The sequence below is a fragment of the Lemur catta genome, chromosome 8, assembly GCF_020740605.2.
Source record: "Lemur catta isolate mLemCat1 chromosome 8, mLemCat1.pri, whole genome shotgun sequence".
Classification (NCBI taxonomy): Eukaryota; Metazoa; Chordata; class Mammalia; order Primates; family Lemuridae; genus Lemur; species Lemur catta.
Window position 1 is genome coordinate 84,604,286 of NC_059135.1, and position 23,488 is coordinate 84,627,773.

General features: G+C 35.1%; 1 protein-coding gene across 11 annotated transcripts in view; it reads right to left on the minus strand.

Moving 5' to 3' along the window:
• R3HDM1 (R3H domain containing 1) overlaps nt 1-23,488 on the minus strand; it is a 181,901-nt gene that overhangs the window by 47,548 nt on the left and 110,865 nt on the right. For all 11 annotated transcript variants that reach the window (XM_045560125.1, XM_045560123.1, XM_045560134.1 and 8 more), the window contains 3 exons: nt 18,719-18,842; nt 5,896-6,050; nt 2,222-2,373 (listed from right to left, as the gene is read on the minus strand). In XM_045560125.1, the coding sequence (XP_045416081.1) occupies nt 2,222-2,373; nt 5,896-6,050; nt 18,719-18,842 (431 nt within the window). The remainder of the gene's footprint in view (nt 1-2,221; nt 2,374-5,895; nt 6,051-18,718; nt 18,843-23,488) is intronic.

The window sequence follows — 23,488 nt, forward strand, 5'->3', positions numbered from 1 at the left end:
AAATCTAAATTTATGAAGGAATGGACTCTATATATTAGACCTTAGATGGTAATTCAATTATCTGATTAATTAAAAACACCAATAGTCAATTTTTCAAGTGATGGTTCCAAGTGCTGAAATATATCATATTGTGGTGATTTGTCTATTAAATATTGACCAGAAGCAGAAATAAGATTTTTCTGTAAAGACTGCTGTTAAATTTTGAAAAGTACTATTAATTAATTACAAATTTTTTTCACCCAAAGGGATCCTTAATTCTGTACATGATTTGACTTCCTACCAAGTAACTAGTCCAAAAGGTACCAGGATACAAGTCTGACAGAACACACATTCCCTACTTTAGGTACAACCCATTTCATTCCTCACACATCAGTAATCTATAGTTGGAATAGAGATCAATGCCAGTTTGCTACATGGTGGCCAATTCTACTGCCAATTTACAACTACCTTATTTTAAGTTTATCTGCCTCATTTGGGTTCTGGCCTTAAGCTGTGAGGAATTCCAAAGACTTTTTATCAAGATTCATTTTGGAGGTTTTTGGGGAACCTCATCTATCTTTTAATTGCTATGCTCCAGGCTATTTCTCAGGCCAAGGCTAGCTCTCCAAATTTTTATCTTCTTTGCAGAAACAGGCTGAGGGACTAAATCTATAGTTTCTCAAAGTATAGTCACATCAGCATCCACTTGACAGCTTTTGGATTCTACCATCATGATTAAAATAAGGCTGATTGTAGAGGCAGGTTACAGAGTTGTGCTCTCTCACCTGTATCCACACTCCTAGGGCCAGCTCCCTCAGAAATCAAGCATACAAAATCTTTTTTGTTTCAAGGGATTGACAAATATAACTGACAGGAGAAAGTTTTAAACCATAAGCCATTTACAGGTTCTTACAGGCTTGATCTCCTTCCTCCATGAAAGCCCCTCTTCCCAGTATGTAGGCCTACAGAGGTTAACTTAGTACCTATTTCTCTCAGCCACTGCTCTACATAGGAATGATTACTTTGGTAATTTTCTTTGAAAAATAAAAGGTTAAACTTTGGCTTAAAAAGCAGATAATTTGGCAATTTTCTCACCTTTCATTTCACTTACCTTAGCACATAGAATTATGCCTCTAATTGGCAATTCAGAAACTGATTTGACATTCTAGATCCAAAACTTACATACATAAGGAAAAGAGCCTCAGATTGAGAGTATTTCTCCTTATTTATAGAATTTAAACTCACACAACAAATGGGAAATTTAACTTAGTACACATTTCTATTTTCATCATATAGTAGCTCTACCTCGAAAGAACTGGGCCTCAAAATTATATAAATTTACAAAGTTGCCTGTGAGATTCCCGAACAACCTGCCATTTAAAAAGCCTGGGTCTCTTCAAACACATTCCCCTTTGCCAAAAAATTGGCAGCCACACAGGGAAAGAGAGGGGAAATGTGAGAGTTTCTCTGGGGGGATAGAGGGGTCTGACAACAAAATCAGAACCAAGCTCCCATCTTTAAAGCAGATTCCAATACAGCAAGGTGTGTCAATCCTTTCTTCACCCCCAAATGCCATCCGTAACCACAACTGGTTGACAGGCAACTTCAGGGAATGTCATGAGAATAAATGAATGGCTTTGTAACACATTCTGAACAATGGACTAATGGGATCCAATTGAAGGGAAGTATAATATTTTCAACACATTAGGCTTGTCAGAGAAGCTTCTGCTCTTCCAACTTTAGGTAGCTGATGGAATACTTCATGACTTGCTTTAATGTAGAGCTAAACGACTTGTCATTTACTTCCCTTATATGCCTTCCCCCCCTACTGATGAAAAACAAGCTCCTCAGAGCCTGAAAAATTCCAGCAAGATATTTTGCTGCTAAGGTTATGTACAGGGAACACAATCTCTCCAGACTCCTACAAAAATCTTAACTATCAATAAATAAACACTCTAATCTCCAAGGCCGATGGCCAACTATTACTCCATTTGGGTGAGTAAAAGGAGATTGGCCTAAATTGTAGGCACAAGAGAGATTTGACTCTCCTTTAGTTTACATAGCAAATGCTTTGCTTATACTGATTTTGCTAAAATAAATATTTAAAAAATAGACTGTTTTTCTACACTACATTAGAGAATGATCTCAGGTAATGTCCCTTAGTCAACTTTAAAACTAGCAACAGATCACAATCCTGGTAAACAATGAAAAGTTGGAGGATTACGTTTCTTAGCATACTGACCTTAAATTATTTTGTTGGCCAGGTGGAATGACACTATAGTAAACGGGCATTCCTGTTGTGGGCATAGATCCTTGATTAGACTGATTCGGGAACATAACAGGCTGTTGATAAGTCTGATGGGCAATTCCTTGAGAACCTTGAGGCAGTGAAACCTAAAATTTGAAAGACAATTTAAAGTAAAAACGTTTTTCGAAGCCTTGCAAAAGTTTATGTGTCCAGCCTCCATTAACTTTTAAAGCACCAGCAGTTCAGGATAAGCTAATCCTGCCAAAAGGCTTTCCTGGTAAGTTAGCCACAGCATTATCACTTTATTTCTATAGTCCCTTGAGCCAGCTATTATCTTTGGCTAGGATTTACCAACTATACACACTGTAGGCTAGATGCATTAGATTATGAAAGGATATGACATATGTACCTAAGTAAGTTATTTTGAAAAAAGAAATTTTCCGCATAGGGATGACCATCTGTCATGGAAAAAGTAACACAGTTTACCTCAGGGAGAGCTACGTAAGACTCAGGCAGGGTATCAGTGAGGTATAATGGATCAGTGACAGTGAGAGCTTGGGAGCTTAAGGTATCTAGGTGTGATGGCAGCTCTGTCACCTTACTACGTGACACTGGGCAAATGATGTAACTATTCTGAGGCCCTTCAATTCCTTATCTGAAAAAAATGAAAACAACACCTCCATTACAGAGGAGGTATTATCTCCCTTATGAGACAGCACATCTGAAGAATCTAGTATAGTAGGCATTCAGTGAATGAGTCTTTCAATTCTGTTTTCTTTATTATCTACATGAAACTACATGGACATAATGGACCTTCAATTCTCTAGTTTCTACGGTTTCTAAAATAGAAACCACATAGGCATAAAGGGCTCTTAATTTGCACATGTACCACGATATTAGAGTTGGATTATAATGATTTAAAAAAATAAAGCCAATATAAAAACTTGTGCTGATGAACATGATGTTAGCAACAGTAATGATAATGAGGGGTAACATTACTGAATACTTACTACCATGTATCTGATTCTGTTCTAAGTGCTTTCGGTATATTATATCATTAAGGTTTCCTAACAACCTAAGAAGGTACTTTTATCATCTCTGATTCACAGATGGGTAAACTGAGGTTATGTAACTTGCCTAAGATTGCATAGCTAGTAAGTGGGAAAGTAAGGATTCAAAACCATGCCCTTTGGCTCCAGAGCCTCAGTTCTTTAACCATTTCACTATTCTGTATGCCTAGAGCTCTGTGATTTAAAAGTCTTGCCTATATGTTTCTGAAATGCACTAGCCTTCTCAAAATATACAGTGGTCTCTTAATTACTTTCCCTTTGGCTCATTTATCTCAAATAGAAAATTATTTTTTAAAATTTTATTATTTATTTATTTATTTATTTAGAGACAGAGTCTCACTCTGTTGTCCACGCTAAAGTGCCATGGCGTCAGCCCAGCTCACAGCAACCTCAAACTCCTGGGCTCAAGCAATCCTTCTGCCTCAGCCTCCCGAGTAGCTGGGACTACAGGCATGCACCACCATGCCTGGCTAATTTTTTCTATATATATTTTTAGCTGTCCAGATAATTTCTTTCTATTTTTAGTAGAGACGGGGTCTTGCTCTTGCTCAGGCTGGTCTCGAACTCCTGACCTTGCGCGATCCTCCTGCCTCGCCTCCCAGAGTGCTAGGATTACAGGCGTGAGCCACCGTGCCTGGCCGAAAATTACTGATCTGATTTATCTAAGTCTGTACAATACAACATATTTCAGACTTTTTGTCTACTAAGGCAGTGTAACTTTCTGAGATTATTATTTCTATTTGTATCTAAGTTAATATATATGCAAAGCAGATCTGGGACAAATGATATAGCTCAATCTAGATGACTTAAACTATTGGAATAAATTTATAACCAGGTAAAGAAAAAAATATGAAGCACCAAAAACGAGAGAGTGGCTGTTTCTTGAGAATACACAGCCACAGAATTCACTACTAAGGACAGATGACTTTCCTGGCTTATTTTCTAGATGACAGTTTATCACTACCCAGCTTGTCTACCAAACATGGTACAGAGCATACTATAAAGCAGGTGAGTCATTCATTGCTGGTCAGAGCAACACTTTCTACAATTATTCACTCAATGTGAGTATTACATGAAATACCGTGAGAAAAAAATTTTAATTTGTAAAAATGTATGCTATAGAAATTGTAACTATCTTATCTCTGGAATACTTTCAATATCAAGCTCCATTTAAAAAGACTATACTAATGAGGCTATAATTTATTTAAAAATGACATTTCTCTGACTAGACTGTGAGCCCTTAAAGATCAAAGGCAGATTTTACTTAACTGAATCTTTAGCACCTAGCACAGTGCCTGGGCATCTAACAGATGGTCAACATATTGGATTAGACTGCATGACCAGGATCGTTGAGAAGGAAGTGATGATTCTAACGTTTAGCTATGGGGGAAACAGGAAGGGTGGGCTCGAGTACCTAGGTGTAAGCATGGAGGATAAGGAGTAAAAAATATGGGGGATATGAGAGAAAGGAAAGATGCAAAGCCTAGCTTCATGACGTATCTTTTCTTTTTTTGTAGTTGCTTTCTATTATTAAGAGGCTTCAAAAATGAGGCATACTCTTAATGATCAATAACACTTCACAATTCCACATTTTAATTTGAATATTCTGGAACTATATGGAATATGCTTGCACCTTTGGTTACATCCAGAATGTCTTCTTAACGAATTTATGCCCATAATTTTCTTTTAAGAGCTAGTTAAAGGTTTCTCACTTCCCAGAAGCTTTCAGTATCAAGTACCTAACCTATTTTATTTCATGATCCTCTCAGTTACTGGTCTGTATACTACCACTAATTTGTTTACATGTGTCCAGATAAAATACATATGCATTTTATATTCCCAACTAGATTATTTTTTCCTTGTTAAGATGAATGAAAATGGTCTTTGGAGTTCTTAAAATTAGACTCAGCTACGAAAAACCATGAGGCTAATGAAATGAATCCACTTGTAAGTTATTCCATAAAGATGAAATAAGGTAAAACAAATTCTGAAAATGTGTCCTATTATACTAAAGATATCTGCTTATTTAGGAAATAATACATATTTCTGCTTTAGAAGTATAAATTAAAACCTATGACATTTTAAATACATGACATATCACGCCTTTCTGGGATTGAGATGGGGGGAAAAAATCACCCCCAGCATGGGAAACTGCACATACTTCCCTATTCTATAAATAATGATTTATGATCTATACTATAATAATTCACTATTTCAAATGCCTATCCCCCCACGTCTGTTTTTCTTTCTGTTCTTCTCCTCCCTGCCAATGAAGACTTTCTAAGGAACTGAAGAATAGAGTAAGACACTTGCTTATATACATATATTGTTGGAACTACAGACAATGCCAGACAAAACTTACTTGCCAATATCAATGTGGTTCAGATATTCTAAATATTAATGAAGTGAATGAATAAAGCAATAAAATGAGGATAAAACAAAGCTGTTATGACTAATATAACTGTTAAGACTATAAAATTGCATATTACAGAAGTATTTTCCCTGTATTAAAAGGAGAACATAAAAGATGTATGGTAGTTACACACTTAATTTATTCAAAATTATCTCTACCCAAAGTAGATAAAAGAGACAACATACCTGATACGTTGGCACTGTGGGATAGGGGATGACTACTCCTTGAATCTGATTTCCAATGCTGTTAGGTTGGCCACTGACTAGGTTCTGACTCTGGGGTTGCTGAACTCCAACTATTCCTTGGTAGTTTTGCTGCTGGTTAGGCATAACTTGAAAACCTGTAATAGCACAATGAGTTAAATCCTGCTTTGAATTTAATTTATTTCATCTAATAAATTTTTTTAAAAATTTTAAGCAAGTACTTTTATGTTCTCAAATGACAGAATTTTTATTAAAGGGAAAATACCCCCAAAACACTTAGATGACATTCAAAAAGTTTACTATGTAGGTAGGTAACCCAAGTCAGCTATACTTCCCCCCTCTAAAATACATTCAAACAAAATCTATGTACAAATATTTCTTCTACAGTTGAGGAAAGTTATACGGTCGCACACTTAGTTAACACAGGAAATTACTATTCAGTGTGTTTTACAATCTGTTATGACAACTAGTTTCTGGGGAGCATGACTGGCTACATATATGTGGGGCCCAGTGCAAAAGAAAAATATGTAAGGCCCCTTGTTAAAAAATTATTAAGCATTTCAAGTTGGTAGCAGAAACACATTAGCACAGGCATGGGTCCTGTGCAACTGCAAAGGCTGCCAGGAAACTTGCCCTGCTAAGGATCAAAAAAAAGAGATGGGGGAAGAGAACCACTTTTACAGAAAGGTTGCATGTTTGAAAAATCACACTAAGATATGACTCTTTATATTAGGAATGTGTCAAAGATAAAAATCAAATTGAGTTACTCAATAATTTTTTAGATTATTTCCCAAGAGACAACTGTCCCTAAGCTAAAGGCACTATTGATAATTTAAGTAGTAAATTAAGCATATAAATTTACCTTTATCAAGTGAACTTATTTATTTAAATAAGAATCTACCATGATAAGCTCTGAGTAGTGAATATGAATTGTACTTTGTGTTCTCATTCTAAGAGAATTCCTTCAGGTACACTAATGAGCTCAACATTCATGTAAATTACTAGAAGCTATCACAAATTCTCTTTTTAAAAAACCAGGTAAAAATAATCATCTAGCTTTAGGGCATTGAAAAAGTTTTTATAAAGATAAACTGAACTACAGCACTGCTTATACAAACATCAACAGATAAAGGGCAATGAAATTATTTCCCTGATAACCATAAATATATTTTGCTATCTTATAAATAGCCACTTTTCATTTACATCTTCATTAATCCCTAAAGCAACACAAACTGCAATTTCAAGTATTGATTATAGACAACAGTATCACTGTGGTTGTCTGGTATCCTTACTGTAATGATTCTGCTCAAGGACTAAATAATTGAATAAAATCTAGCACCAACTTTCTCCAAAAATATAAATACAAAGTATATCTGATAACCAAGCAACATATTAACAACAACAAAGTAAAAATGCAGTCACAGTAAATTCTTTACCAGTGAAGGTTTTTGTAAAATGATGTTATTTCTATGGCAACAGTGCTTTATGGCCATGTTTCAAATGACTTCCCACCAATCTAAATTTGTACAAAAAACGTATAATCTAGTCCTTATCTGTAATACAATGACTGATAATACACTGTTTGCTAAAACTTTCTCCCTTGTGAATTTCCTGTATTACTTGAACTTTTAGGCATGTAAAGGAAGAGAGCAGAAGACATTTCTTTTTTGCTTTTTAGTCTAACAATTAACATTCAACCCTATTTTCAGTTCATCAAATGACAAGTATTTCAAATTCACACTCAAAATCCCAACACCATCAAAATATACACTGACAAATTCCCACCCCTATGAAGATAAAGGACAGGAATAGAAATAGGATTTGAACATGAGACATTTTCTTGTGTTGGAAGTGTCACCTCTTCAACACACACACAGACACACAGACACTCCCCCACCCCCCATGCATCTATTGTAGCATCAGAATTTGGGTTCTACCATAGACTGGGATAATAATTTCTTAAAACAGTCTTGGTAGAATTACAGTCTACTAAAATGAAAACAAACAAACAAACAAACAAACTATGGATATCTGGCAGAATTCACTGTAATATAATCTGACTTAAAATACTTCTGACTTAAACAGTCACATCCCCTTAAGAAACTCAAATGTTTTACATATCTTTTACAGTTTATTCAAATATATGCAAGGTTATAGGTTGCCTTGAAAGCTTTATAAAAATCAAAGCCAATTCATGTGTAAAGGTAGTTCTGAAATTTTTATTTACCTAAATTTACCTATTTTGGGAGACTCATCTTGGAGGTCTCCTGCCTAAAATTCTTTCTTATGATAAAAGGTCTGAGACAGAAGGCTTTCAGTGAATAGCTATAGAAACCATGTCATAGTGGTTTAAGGTAGGATCACTTGGACACTACATCGTGGAATTTGTATCATTAAATTCCCAATGGTATTTTAGATTTCTTAATGCATCCAACCTCCATTAATGTCCATGCCTACTAATTGCCATACACATATACAAACACCATGCACATTTTGAAAATATGACAACATGAAATCTAGCATGCGATCTAGCATCTGGTCATTTGTTACAGAGGGTAGTAAAAAGGATACTGTGAGACCAGGATATGCCAGCTGGGCTATATACAGATGAGTATGACATGGTTCTTGTCTTTGTCTTTTTTTTTTTTTTTTTTGAGACAGAGTCTCACTCTGTTGCCCGGGCGTCAGCCTAGCTCACAGCAACCTCCAACTCCTGGGCTCAAGCAATCCTACTGCCTCAGCCTCCAAGTAGCTGGGACTACAGGCATGCACCACCATGCCCGGCTAATTTTTTTCTACATATTTTTAGTTGTCCAGCTAATTTCTTTCTATTTTGTTAGTAGAGAGGGGGTCTCGCTCTTGCTCAGGCTGGTCTCAAACTCCTGAGCTCAAATGATCCACCAGTCTCGGCCTCCCAGAGTGCTGGGTCCTTGTCTTTGAAATAAAGCATTCTTAGCTATAATACCACATGAAGATCAGAGTATAAATAGAGAGGGAGAAATTAATCCTGACTGATATTCATGGAGGTGGTGACATATGAGCTTGGACGTAAAGAAAAAGGAAAAGAACATTCCAGTAAAAAGCAAAGACCTGGAAAAAGTAAAAAAGGAATAATATGTTTGAGGAGTAGGGAGCAGTCAGGAGTGTCTGGACAAGGTATGTGGGGTGAAAAGTGAAAGACGAAGGCAGAATAGAATACTGGTGGAGAACCAAGGTTTTACAAGTGGAAGAGGGGTGAAAATTACCAGGAAGTTCTAGATTTTAAAGATTGTGAAAGTAGAAAAAACACTAACATTAGTACTTCCTTCACAAGTAACATAAACTAGGAATGTGTCCCTGAACAATAGGGGAGCTATTAAAAACAAGAATGCCAAACACTTTAAAAGAAAATACCTTCCCTAATAAGCTCTCTTATTAATCCCTTCATGATTTTGTCTATTTCCTTATACCACATCTCATGAAACTCTACAGGTAATATCAATGTTTTCTTGCCAGTTGTTCTCTCATTGTTTGTGTATGCCTTAAAAAAATGCAAATGGTATGCTTTTTAAAAGTAAAGGAAGAAATTTTAACAGTCACTCCCCCGCTTTAAAACAACCCACATCAACTATCACACAGCTAAGCCAAAAAGTAGGCACTTAATAGTTATACGTAGTGAGTGAAAAACAGGGAAAAACTTATTCTTAACAGAATGGAACCAAAACAATATATGCTTCTACACAAAACCAGAAGCTTACTATGTGCTGACAGGCTAAGAATGGCCAGTTTCTCACGGTTCACATTCAGAGAATGGATTCTCATAAGAAAAGCTGAATTTAAATTTTAAGGTAAGATTAGTTTAGAAGGTTAAATACATTTAATCACCTTTTCATTAAAATGACACTTAAATTCCATGAATACAAATCACATCAGTCTGGAATTCATGGATCACTCATTAAATGTCTACTGGAAAATTATATAAGTAAATCACAGATCTTATGTAATTAAGCTAAAAGTGCTTACTTGATAAGGAAGAATACAAAATTGTTTCAATTTATATCTAATATTGATATAAAGCTTGAAATGAAGGTATTATTAGCATATTTCTAAAAATGTGGACATTAAAAACACCTTTTAAAAAACCTTATTTGATCATAAAAAAGATTTTCATTGTTGAAAATCTAGAGAACACAAAAAAGAAAAAGCCACAGTGAAAAAATAATCAATTATAATTACCATTTACATGTTGTATACATGGCTAGCCTCATTTTCTATGCAGAGAGCAACATATATACTCATTTACTTTATCTACAGAAATGAGATTATATGACACATACTGTTTCAAAGCCTTTTTTCATGTAATGTTTTCACACCTGATCAATAGAGATTTTACAATCTATGGGAAGGAAGTACTTAAGCAATTTCCTCAAAACATATTTATACCTCAAGTTTAATAATCAAAGGATGAAAAATGAACTCAACTGATCTCTGCTGTACTTTCAAGATGAAGGCATGTGTCAAGAAGCTAAAAAGACAAAAGACTAAATTTTTTAGGACAAATTATGTCAGCTCCCTGTGTCTGGCCTGGAATGCAGCCCAAAATTCCTATGCCTTTTCATTTAAAATACCATATAATTATTATTGCTTCAATGGCACCACAAGGTAATATTAATAGCTAACACTCATACAACATTTATTAGGTTTCAGGCACTGCATACTTTATGTAAGTTAACTCATTTAGTGCTCACAATCTTATGAAATAGGTATAATTATTATCTCCATTTTTCAGATGAGGAAACAAAGGCACAGAGAGGTTCATACCTTGTCCAAGGTCAACAGCTTGTAAGTGTGTAGCTGGGAACCGCACACAGCTGTTTGATTCTAAAATTTACTTTTCTCAGGGACAAATGTTGAAGTAGAAAAAGTATTACGGTAATACTTATCAAATAAGCACAACCTAGCCTCTTTTCCATATTCTGAGAATTTTGGTTAATGAAGACTTATACTGTAGTTTGATATACCTAAGTTGCAAGATAAATTTAATTGCAGGAAAACACAGAATTATTGTAAATAAAACTCAATCAACCAGGAAACTCTGTTCATCTGAGTTAATGATTATTTATGAGTATAAGTATTATTATTCAAAATAGGAATCAGGATGAAAGACTGCTGAGTAGTTTGTCCAGGTGGTAGTTACATGAATGTGGGAGCTAAAAAAAAAAAGAGCAGGTGTAAGAGTTTATACTATGAGTCCATAATGTCTTTTCCCTGAGAGGGATTTTCCTTCACTTGTTTTGTCCACTACTCCCAAGATGTATGGTTTGACACCTATGTGACCTACATATTTCAGAATTATACTTCCTTTCCTATTATAATTAGATTATATATATAAGTTGTATAAAACTGGGAAGTGCAAGAGGAAGCTCAAATGGTGATGTATTTCAGGTTCCACATGCCATGGTTCTATGTCTCTCACCCCAAGTATTTCCATGTTAATCTCCAATGTTTTTTAGCTTGGCTGTTATTTAATTTATTTTATTTTATTAATTTAATTTTATTTCAGACTATGACAGGGATACAAACATTTTGGTTACATAAATTGCTTTTGTACCTTTTAAGTCAAAGTTGTAAGTGTGTCCATCTCTCAGAGAGTGTGTATCCCTCAGATAGTGTGCATTGTACCCATTAGGTGTGAATGTATCCATTCCCCTCCTCCTCCCTCCCTCCTGGCTTGATTTCTGGTTAATGTGATCTCCATATGTGCATATAAGTGTTGGTTGATTAGTTCCAATTTCGTGGTGAGTACTTGCGGTGTTTGTTTTTCCAGCTTGGCTGTTTTGCCTTAGAGGCTGCTTTTGGTCAAAATGTATATACCCTATTGCCATATTCCAGATGAGTCAACAGATGATTTCTCTAGCAGAATATTCATAAAATGTTGGCTGTCTTGTCCACAAAGTCAGGTTGCTTTGCCAGGAAGTCAGACTTTACTCAGTGGGGCAATGCCAGCTTTAACCTGGATACCTTGTGTGCAAGGGGAGCTGTTCTGTTGCATGGGTGAAGTGAAACAAAGGCTTTTTTCCATTTACTGAGTAGCTTTCTGTTCTTTTGACATTCAAGGCAGGAAAACCCACCAGGTTTGAACCACAATGGGTAGGAAGCCATCATCAAGACCTGAGGAACCTTTCTAAACTGTCACAACTAAAAGTGTCATTTAACATTTGATGCTGTGTATGACTGGTACCCCAGGAGGGAAATTCTACTAGCATTAGGACAAGTACCTGAACTGTTTTATTCCAGAAGTCATGAAGAAATATTTTATCACTCATTCTGATAATTATAACAAACACACAACATAGCAACTGGCTAAAAAGTATATCCTTTTTGGATTATGCTCTCTAAAGAGGAGGATATTAAAGGTTACTAAAACACTGTTGGACTTTTCTTTTAATGAAAGAAGACTGTGGAATCTATGTTGGTTAAAATTATTATAGTCACAAGCAAAACTAGAAATATTCAGTTGGAAAGCACTGAAAACACCTTCCACCCATCATTCTACTAATCCAATCAAAGGCAAGAATATTATTGTCTGTGTAAGACAAAACTATTAATAAAATAATTATCAACATAAAAAACAGAATCATTTAATTACAAGCATGCCTCACTTTACATACACTTGCTTAATAAAATTTACACCTTGAAAAAACTGAGTTGCTCACAAATTCCTCTGAACCTTTGTTCACACAAAAAGGTATTTCAGGCTGCTGAGCATGGACTGTTACAGAATGGCACCTACAGAAGTGGCACTGTGATTCAGGTTCCTTATCTAATTATTCAGATAAAAGGAAGAGGGGATACATAGTTCTGATAGTTTCAAAAGCATAGTTTGAAGACTGCCAAGTAAGAGAAAAAAAATCCAATGACCTGGAAAAGAGGGAGAAGGTTGAGGATTAGGAAGGAGAAGTAGATTCCTAGAGAATGAAAAGTACCATTAGGTTTTTAAAATGCTACAAGAGTATTTCCAGTATTCTGACACTCAGTTTATCACCAACTTGGCTACCATATAAATTATTCTTTCTTCATTAAAAAGCATGTTTCAGCATATTAGAATTAAAAAAAATTCTTCCTGTAATATATCTGAATTTAACCTGGACATTAGAGGAAAACAGTGCATCTTTTATAGACATTTGTGTCAAAATTGTGGGAAAGCCTCCATTACGTAAAGCAAGCAATGGCAATAGTAAGTGACACCAAACAACAGAATAAACATCTGGATCTCAACATAGGTGTTTTTTAACACTACCATTCTCCTGGTAAAGAAATGCACTGTTGCAATATTATCCCATTTCTTCTAGCACTTTCAGAGGAAAGCACAATCAATTCTGCAAGCTGAGAGAACTAGGACAATATAAATTGATGGCTCAGGCACTTCCCCGGAGGGCTCCAAAGAATATTCTATTTTTAACTCTCACTTCAACAGAGAAGAGAACAAGAAGTAAATGCAGTGCTCAGCAGAAAAGTATTGAACAAGCTTTAACAGGCTGGTTTTATTTTATATAGGTGACCTGAGCTAGCATTTGTGATAAAGGAAAGCATTCTTAACAACACAGATTAGACATAATCAGAAAAATAATAAAAAGAATTAAAGAATTGCTTAGTCAGAATACACGTAAATCTAAGGTTATTTCACTTAAAAATATTACTAAATTTTTTCAAGACTGAATGAACTTGTACAACAGAAGCACTGTGAAGGCAGTTTTTTTTTTAAATGAGCCATTTTACTAAATCTAACTTTATTTGTAACTAGGTATCTGCAAGACAATTTAGAAGAATTGTTTCCAAATCATCAAAACCTCATCTTATAATCCTGGTCAGTCTTCTGTCTGTGACATTACTTTAGTGGGCAGGCAAGTTCAACTAAGGCTAGCCCCGCAGGTGTATTTGGAAGGAGACAGAGGTGCCATCACACCTTCACTATCCTTTCTCTTCTATCATCCTCTCTTCTCCTACTCCTGTGCCTGAAATAAACATATACACAAACAAAAAACAATTCTATAAAAACAGCCACACAAAGGTTATAGCTCACATCTCCTTAATAACTATCTCATGGAAGAGTCTATACAACTCAAGGAAATCTATGGGTACTTACCAGATATATTTGGCTCCAGATTTCAGTGGCGGCAGGTTAATGGAGAAGGGAAAAGGGAAATAGGTGGATTTGTAGGTATTATACAATGTCTAAATCTGTGCTGGTCACACAATACATACTAAGAAATGCTCACAGAATCAATGAAAAAACAAAGCCAGGGCCACCACCTAGTAATACAAATACAAAATTCCTATTACTTGGGTCAAAAGTTGTCAATGAAGAAATTATTGACTTTTGTGCCTTGAGTCCCTGTTTGACACAACTGACTCTCCTCTCAATAAGCCCTCTCCTCTGCTTACCCAATAATGTCGTTTTTCCCTTGCTTGCCTTTTACATCCAGTTACTCTCAAATTTCTGCCTTGCAATGCTGCCAATGTTCTGTGTACCTTAAAGACTATTATTCATCCTAAAATGTTCCTCCTACAGTGTGGTTCATCAGGCTCCTACCATAGTCTGCTGGTAATGAAACTTAATCAATTTGGAATGACATGGTTCTGAGTTATCTGGAAAGCTAAGACTAAAGATATAACGTATTGATATTTTTTGAAATTTTCAACTGGCTGCAAAACTAAAATATTTAGCATCATAGAATCACTTTGGTTCCCACAGGTGTGCAGTAATATCACAGTTTGGGGAAAAAAATCGAATCATATCCTTGGTAGGAGCTCAAGTAGCTTCAAATACATTTAGGAGTCTTAGGTCCATTTGATGGCCTGCTTTAATGATTAATAGTGTTCTTAAAAAGTTATGTAGCAATAGGGAAAGAGACATATTTGACTTCTGCTAATGAGTCTGGCATGCTTAAAAGGCATTACAATTAATGAAAAAATGTAACCAAATGTAAACACCTTAATACAGCATTAAAAAAAAAAGCAAAAAAGCAGTGGAAACCTGAGTAAAAAGAAGCCAGGAAGCAGCTGAAAAAGAGACCGGTTCACTGTGAGAAATGTAAACCTCTCAGACAGTGCTACGGCCCCGAATCCAACAGCTCAGGAACAAGGCCAATTATTGCAAAATATTAAACATATATGGTGAAGCTGCAAACTTTTAAAAAGAGTCATAAGAATAAAAGCAGCTACAAAGAAAAGAGCCAGGGCTTCAAACACCTAAAATCTTTGCTATAATTACTACAAGCAGGAAAAGTTTCTTTATATTAATAGTTTACCAAACTCTTTACATGTAGTGTACTTTATAGTATTCAAACTGTATTATTTTATGATAAAAGGTTAAGATAATAAATCTCCATTATTACAACTGGCAAGTAACCAGATCTTTTGAAATAGTTGTTTATATGACTCCAGTTATTGACAATAAATTGCTAAGCTATTACAAACAAATTCTCTAATATTCCACCTTTCTGAACTAGAAATGACTCACATGAGACACACAGAATCATTGAATTTTAAAGTACACAGAGGCTTCATTCAATAGACAATACAGTAAAACTTCCTTACTTTGTGGGTAAACTGAAACCCAGAGGCTTTAAGTGATACACTTAACATCAGTTAAAATGACTAAGGGCCGTCAGGATTCTGACTCTTATTTTGTTGTTCTTCTGTGTTATACAATGCATTGTCCAAAAAGCCTAATGTATATACAGCCAGAATTTCTTTTTTGTTGACAGGGGTAAATTCAACTCTGTTTTGAATGACGGTTAGTAGGTTCACATTCTTAAGACTAGCACATTTGCTCCCCAGCAGTAACGTTAGCACTGAATTCAATTCTGTTCCCATAATAGATGGAGGTTTATCATCAAGGAGATCAAAACTATTGTGCTCCACTGGCATACACACAGATAGAAGACCCAAGGCATTTTACTCTTGAGATATTTTACCAACTTCTTCCTTGCCTCCAAAAGGGAAAATTACAGAAAATCCTGTATTTCTATGTCGATACCCTACCTGCTCTAAGAAGAACACTTGGCTCAATTGGGTTTGTTAATTTAGGGTAAAATTTCTTTATATATGAACATTTAAACATTTGTGCTACAGTGAAGAAAAATTGTTCCAACACTACCAATGCTTTCACTATTTGCTGGAATAATTAGTTTAACCTTTTTTGCTTCTTGCCACTTTGTAGGGTAAGCAAGTATTGTCTGACAAGACATAAAAATGTAAGAGACATGACAAAGCATTTCTCATTTTAATCAGACTGGGATGTGAAATGTAGGGAAATATAAAAAAATCAAAAAGGGAACCCAGAAAGTATTGTTTATATACAAAAATGTAAACTGCTGAGAGAGAAATTGCTATAAATCTGTAAAAAAAAAAAAAAAGAGAGAGAAATAATAAAATGTTCATTTCCCAGTACATTTTACTTTTCTATTAAGACACAAACATAACTGTACACTGTTCTGTAAGTTTTGATATTAAAATATAACCATTAGCTCACTATAAAACAGTCTTTTAGATTATAACTTTTAAAAGAGTTCAAATTCCTACTAATTCTGTAAAAAGGTTCAATATGATTACCAACACAATAGCTGGCACTGGCACTGCTGAACTTTTCTTTAAAGAGAAACTTTCTATTATACTTATTAGCATAACAAAATTTCTTTCCATTTCAGATAAGGATGCTTTGAGGATTTATTTCCCTTTTATTCTTCAAACTGAATGAGATTCAACTAACTTAAGTTCCAAGTTGAGTACACTAATAAAATAACTGAAAGGGCGCAGCCAGGTTATTAATATAAAGCATTATGACTGGCTCATAAGAGTCAAACACAATGTCAAAAACTCTTCAAAGATATGATTCTTTTTTCTGTGCCTATACTATCCAGATGTAATTTGACTTATTGTTTCCTTCCTTCTCATCATAACTAGCATTAGAGAAAACCCCACAATTAAAAATATCCCTGATGATAAACACATACTGTCACACAGATATTTTGGTCCCCAACTAGGCATTTTTAGTTGTTTTCTATTAAGTGGTAATATTTTCTTGCAGAGATATGTTTGTACTACCACACCAGTCCCAACCTGTGATGAAAATATTTTATTTTCTAGGCAGTTTGACCATGGACAGGAATAAAAATTTTGCCATGGAAAAGAATAAAACTATAAGCTCAGACAAATATAGAATAAAGAATCTTTGCTTGCCTCATTAATAGGGTATACTAATGAACTAAGTTAATTAGTCACACACAAGATATTTAAATGAGTAGCGTGAAGGTAAATTTCCTTCTTTATTATCATGACATCAGTTGTAATCTGTGTTATAATTTTGGAAGAAAAAATAAAGATGAAAACAATATGAAAAGGCAGTCAGTTGAGGTCCAGAAAATCATTTCTATTAGAATAAAACAACAATGTATGTAAAGCCAAAGAGCAGTGTGACAACCAATGTGCCCATGTATAAAGAACAACTTTTGAAGCCTTTTGAAATTAGAGCACATACCTAGTCTATGTTATTTGACATAGACTGTATTATTTAACTTCAGGTAAACCTGAAACTAAAAGAAGTTATATTTGAGACAGAGAAAAAATTCTCACTTGGCTAAAATGACCAATGTTTGTACTCAACATCCTTTGGAAGAACATTTGTCACATGTACAATACAGAGGTAGTAACATACAAAACAGGGAAGAACCTGCATGCTAAGTATAAGACAACTTGGAAGGGTAACAGATTAAGGAAGTTCTCCTATGGGATGAACCTGGTGAGTCACAATGATCACTGACGACTCTGTACTGGTAAGGAGAAGCAAGAACACTTCTCATCAGACGGGCCAGTGCAGAGATGTTTTTCCTGAAAAGGTGGTAACCCTTAAGCATTCCACACAATATCATGAGCAATAAACTGTCTCAGTGGAGGTGGAGGTTACAGTGCCATAGTGAGTCACATTCACATTGTCTTGAGAGCCTTCACTAGTGATAGGCAGCTAAAAAAGCTCTAAAGAAACCAATAGTAAAATTCTACCTCAACTCCTAGAGTTACGAAAGGCAGGATAAATACCTTATTAAACATCTGGGACAGAAGTACACATCTAGATGGAAAGCATATAGAGAAATGAGTTCATTAAAATCAGTAAGATAGATTTTTTACACTGAGATCACAGTTGTTTTCACTGAATGCTTGAAAAAAATTTGAAAAGTATGTTGAGTTTTAATATATTTTATATGTCTAGTATTGGATTATAATTTCATTTAAAAATACTTTTCATTATACATCAACAAAGTGAAAAACAAAACAGAAAATATGCCTAAGAACATCATTTCTTTTAAAGGCATTCCTACTAAGACATCAAAATACCATCCCTAGGCTACAATTCTCAATCAAAGGTAGTTTTGGTCTTTGCTTCTGGTTAGCCATTCAGAAGATATCTTGTACCTTGCCTTGCCTCTCTTTGGTTGTTACCACAGGTGGATTATCAGGCTGCAAAGAGGGCTTCAACTACAATGGTATTGAGGACCAGCAGCCATTCAATACTGCGTGGCCTAGTAGGATCTTCCCATTATGGCTCCCAACCCTTTAGCATATAGACTTGAGAGTATCTTCTGGGGGATGCTAAGATTTGCCCCCTCTTTTAAACTCATGAGTTTGCATACTCATATATATGTACATATTTGAGATACAGGACAGACTGAATGTCATAGCATCTTAATAGAAAGACTGAAATAAAGTAAGATGAAAAAAGCAACGCCCATGGCTAAGAATTTATAGCATCAGAAACTCTACTCACCTGTCTGCTGTGCAGGCTGTGGCAGTGGTTGGTTTAGATGTGAATTGTAATGGACAGAAGGGACTGGGCGATACTGAGGTTGACTGGAGTGATAGTGGCCTGGAGCGCAGTAACAGGCTGGCATCTAGGACCATAAGTATTGAGGGAAAAAAATTCAATTTACTTGTAATAGAAATTTTTTTCTGTCAGGAGTATTGGAGTTTAATGAATAAATCTTTCTAGCATCAACCATGTGAAGACTGATTTTATTTTTAAATTTAATTGAAAAAAAAATTCAAACATAGTATGCATAAAAAGAGATGCCTACAAACGTGCCTACCAATCGTATTTAGATTTTAATTTTTTTTGCCATATTTATTTTAGCACGCTCTCTCCTTTTATAAAATCAAACATTACTGAAATAGCTAAAGGTTCACTTCATTTCCTTTACTCTACTTTCAACAGAAAAGCCATTATCCGATAGGTGGTGACTTTTACTATACATCTATTATCCAGGTATGTATTGTGGAGTATTTAAAAAACTAACATTTATGGTACAGGCTGAACATCCCTAATGAAAGTATCTGAAATGCTCCAAAATGCAAAACTTTTTGAGTGCTGACATGATGCCACAAGTGGAAAATTCCACATGTGACCTTAAGTGAAACAAAGTCAAAACTTTTTGTTTCATGCACAATATTAATAAAAATATTGCTTATATTACCTTAAGGTTATAAGATATATATGAAACATAAATGAATTTGCTTTTTAGACTTGGGTCTCATCCCCAAGGTATCTCAGTATGTATATGCTAATATCCCCAAATCCAAAAAAATTTGAAATCTGAAACTTCTGGTCCACAATATTTCAGATAAGTGACACTCAACCTGTACTCTCCTATATATAACTTCATGAAAATCAAGTTGTAATAAACATTGTTTTTGAGACTTAATTTTGTTGAAATATACTCCTAGCTCATTCAATTTAACTACTGAACAGCATTCACTGTACAAATAAACCATTTTACTCATTCCCACATTAATGTATAGTTGTACTGGTTCCATTCTTTAATTTTTCTCATATAGTCACATACCACATCACAATGTTTTGGTCATTACAGACCACATATATGACAGTGGTCTTATGAGATAATGGAGCTGAAAAATTCCTATTGTCTAGTCACATTATAGCACAATGCATTACTCACGTGTTTGTGGTGACACTGGTATAAACAAATCTACTGTGCTGACAATCATATAAAAGCATAGCATGGACAATTATGTACAGTGCATAATACCTGATAATGATAATAATGTTATTGGTTTGTGTATTTACTATCTTATTGTTTTTATTAGAGTGTACTTGTTCTACTTATTTAAAAAAAAGTTAACTATAAAACAGACTAATAGGTAGGTCCTTCAGGAGGTATTCTAGAAGATGGCATTGTTGTCACAAGAGATGAGAGTTCCATGTGTGTTACTGTCCTTGAAGATCTTCCAGTGAGACAAGATGTGGAGGGAGAAGATAGTGATATTGAAGATCCTGACCTTATGCAGGCCTAGGCAAATTTGCGTGTGTCTTAGTTTTTAACAAAAAAGTTTGAAAAGCAAAAAAATATTAAAAATAGAAAAAAGCTTATGGAATAAGGATATAAAGAAAGAAAATATTTTTGTATAATTGTACAAGGTGTTTGTTTTAGGCTAAGTATTATTACAAAAGAGTCAAACATTTAAAAAATTAAAACACTTATAAAGTAAAAAATTACTTTAACCTAAAGTTAATTTAATATCAAAGTAAGAAATAAAGTTTTTATAAACTAAATGTAGGCTAAGTGTACCATAATGTCACAGGTCTTCCTATTCACTCATCAGTTACTCACTGACTTATGCAGTGCACCTTCCTTCCATTCATGGTAGGTTGGTAAGTGGCCTATGTAGGTATACCATTTTTGTTATTTTTTAGAGACGAGGTCTCACTGTCACCCAGGCTAGAGTGCAGTGGCATGATCACAGGTCACTGCAGCCTCAAACTCCTGGGCTCAAATGATCCCCCTGCCTTAGCATTTCAAGCAGGTGGGACCATGCCTGGTTAATTTTCTTTTCTTTTTTGTAGAGACGGGGGTCTCACTATGTTGCCAAAGCTAGTCTCGAACTCCTTGGCCTCCCAAAGTGCTTGCATTACAGGCACCAGGTGTGAGCCACTGTGCCTGGCCCTTATAAAAGACACTTTAAAAACAGAGGTTGTAAATAAGAGGACAGAAAAACATATGCTATTTAAATGCTACTCAAAAGAATGCTTAAGATATATATATTTTTTTTTTCACAGATAAGGTCTTGCTTTGTTGCCCAGGCCAGAGAACTGTGGCGTTCGTCATCATAGCTCACTGCAACCACAAACTCCTAGGCTAAAGCAATCCTCCTGCCTCAGCCCACCAAGCAGCTAGGACTACGGGCACACTCCAAGATGCTAGGTTAATTTAAGAAATTTTTTTGTAAAGCCCGGGCACAGTGGCTCACGCTTGTAATCTTAGCACTTTGGGAGGTAAAGGTGGGAGGATTGCTTGAGGCCAGGAGTTTGAGACCAGCTTGAACAAGAGTGAGACCCCATCTCTATAAAAAATAGAAAAATTAGCTGGGCATGGTGGCTTGTTCCTATAGTCCCAGCTACTCCAGAGGCTGAGGCAGGAGGATTGCTTGAGCCCAGGAGTTTGAGGTTGCAGTGAGCTATGATGATGAAGGCCACCTGCACTCTACCCTGGGTGAGAGACCCTATCTCAAAAAAAAAAAAAACAAAAATTTGTAAAGTGGGGTCTCACTGCATTGCTTAGGCTGGTCTGAAACTCCTGGCCTCAAGTGATCCTCTCGCCTTAGCCTTCCAAAAGCTGGGATTACAAGTGTGAGCCACTGTACCTGGTCAAGACACTTTTAATGTCAGATAAAATAGGTTTTAAGACAAGAAATAATACTATAGACAGAGAAAAACATTTCATTAATGATATAAGTCAATATATCAGGAAGATATGATAAATGTAAACTGTCTAATATAGCTTCAAATACTATCAAAATTGACATAATCTAAAGGCGAAAAAGACAAATCCAAAAATAACAGAATATGAAAGAAATCAATGATGACTTAAGTAAATGAAAAAACATTCCATGTTCTTTAAGATTGGAAGACTTAATATTGTTAAGATGGCAATAATAAAGAGATCTACATATTTCATATGATACCTATCAAATTCTGATGGCCCTTTTTGCAGAAATGGAAAGCCCCATCCACAAATTCATATGGAGTTGCAAGGGACCCAAATACTCAAAACAATCTTGAAAAATGAAAGCCAAGTTGAAGGATTCATACTTCCCAGTTTTAAAACTTACTACACAAAGCTACAGTAATCAAAACAATGCAGTTTTAGTATAAGGATAGAAATATATAATGGAGTAAAAGTGAGAGTCCCCAAAAAAAAACCCTTACATTTATGGTCAACTGATATTTGACAAGGGTACCAAGACTATTCGATGGGAAAAGTAAAGTGTCTTCAACAAATGATGCCAGAATAACTAGATATATACTTGCAAAAGAATGAAGCTGGACCCTTTCTTCATACCATATACAAAAATTAACTCAAAATGAATAAATGACTAAATATAAGAGCTAAAAACATAAGATTCTTAGAAGAAAACATGGAGATAAATTTTCATGACCTTGGTTTGGCAACAGATTCTTAGATACGACACCAAAAGCACAAGCAACAAAGGAAAAAATGAATAAAGTCAACATTATAAACTTTTGTGCATCAAAAGATGTTATTAAGAAGGTGAAAAGAACCTTACAGAATGGGTGAAAATATTTGCAAATCACATATCTAATAAGGGTCTAGTATCCAGAATACATTAATACAAAGAACTCTAACAATTCAACAAAAAAAGGCAGATAATATGATTAAAAAATAGTCAAAGGATTTGAGTAGACAGTTCTCCAAAGATATACACATGGTCAATGATCATCAGATAGTGAAAAGATTTTTTCAGCATCACTAAGTATAAGGGAAATTCAAGTCAAAACCACAATGAGATACCACTTCACATCTACTAGGATGGCTACTATCAAACAACCAAAAATAACAGGTGTTTTGGCAAGGATGTGGAGAAATTGGAACCCTTGTATTAATACATAGCTGGTGGGAATGTAAAATGATGCAGCTACTGTGGAAAAAAGCATGGCAGTTCTCAAAACATTAAACACAGAATTACCACATGATCCAGGAATTCCACTCCCAGGTATTAATATATACCTAAAAGAACTGAAAACAGATACTCAAAAAAATACATGTACCTGAATGTTCAAAACAGTACGATTATAGCAGCAAAAAAGTAAAAACATCCCAAATTTTCATTAATGGATAAAAAGATAAATTGTAGTATTAATATATATGCAATGGTATATTATTCATACTTAAAAAAGAATGAAGTACTAATACGTGTTACAGCGTAGATGAACCTTGAAAATATTATGTTAAGTGAAAAAAGCCAGACACAAAAGGTAACATATTGCATGATTCCATGAATATGAGCTATCCAGAACAGGTAAATCCAGAGACAAAATCCACAGGCAGATGGGTGTTTGCCAGGGGCCGGGAAGAGGGAAGAATGGGTACTAACTGCTTAATAGGTATGAGGTTTCCTTTTGGGGTGATGAAAATGTTATGGAACTTGATGGAAATGGTGGTTGCACAACATTGTGAATATACCAAATGCCACTGAATTGTTCATGTAAAAATGGCTAATTTTA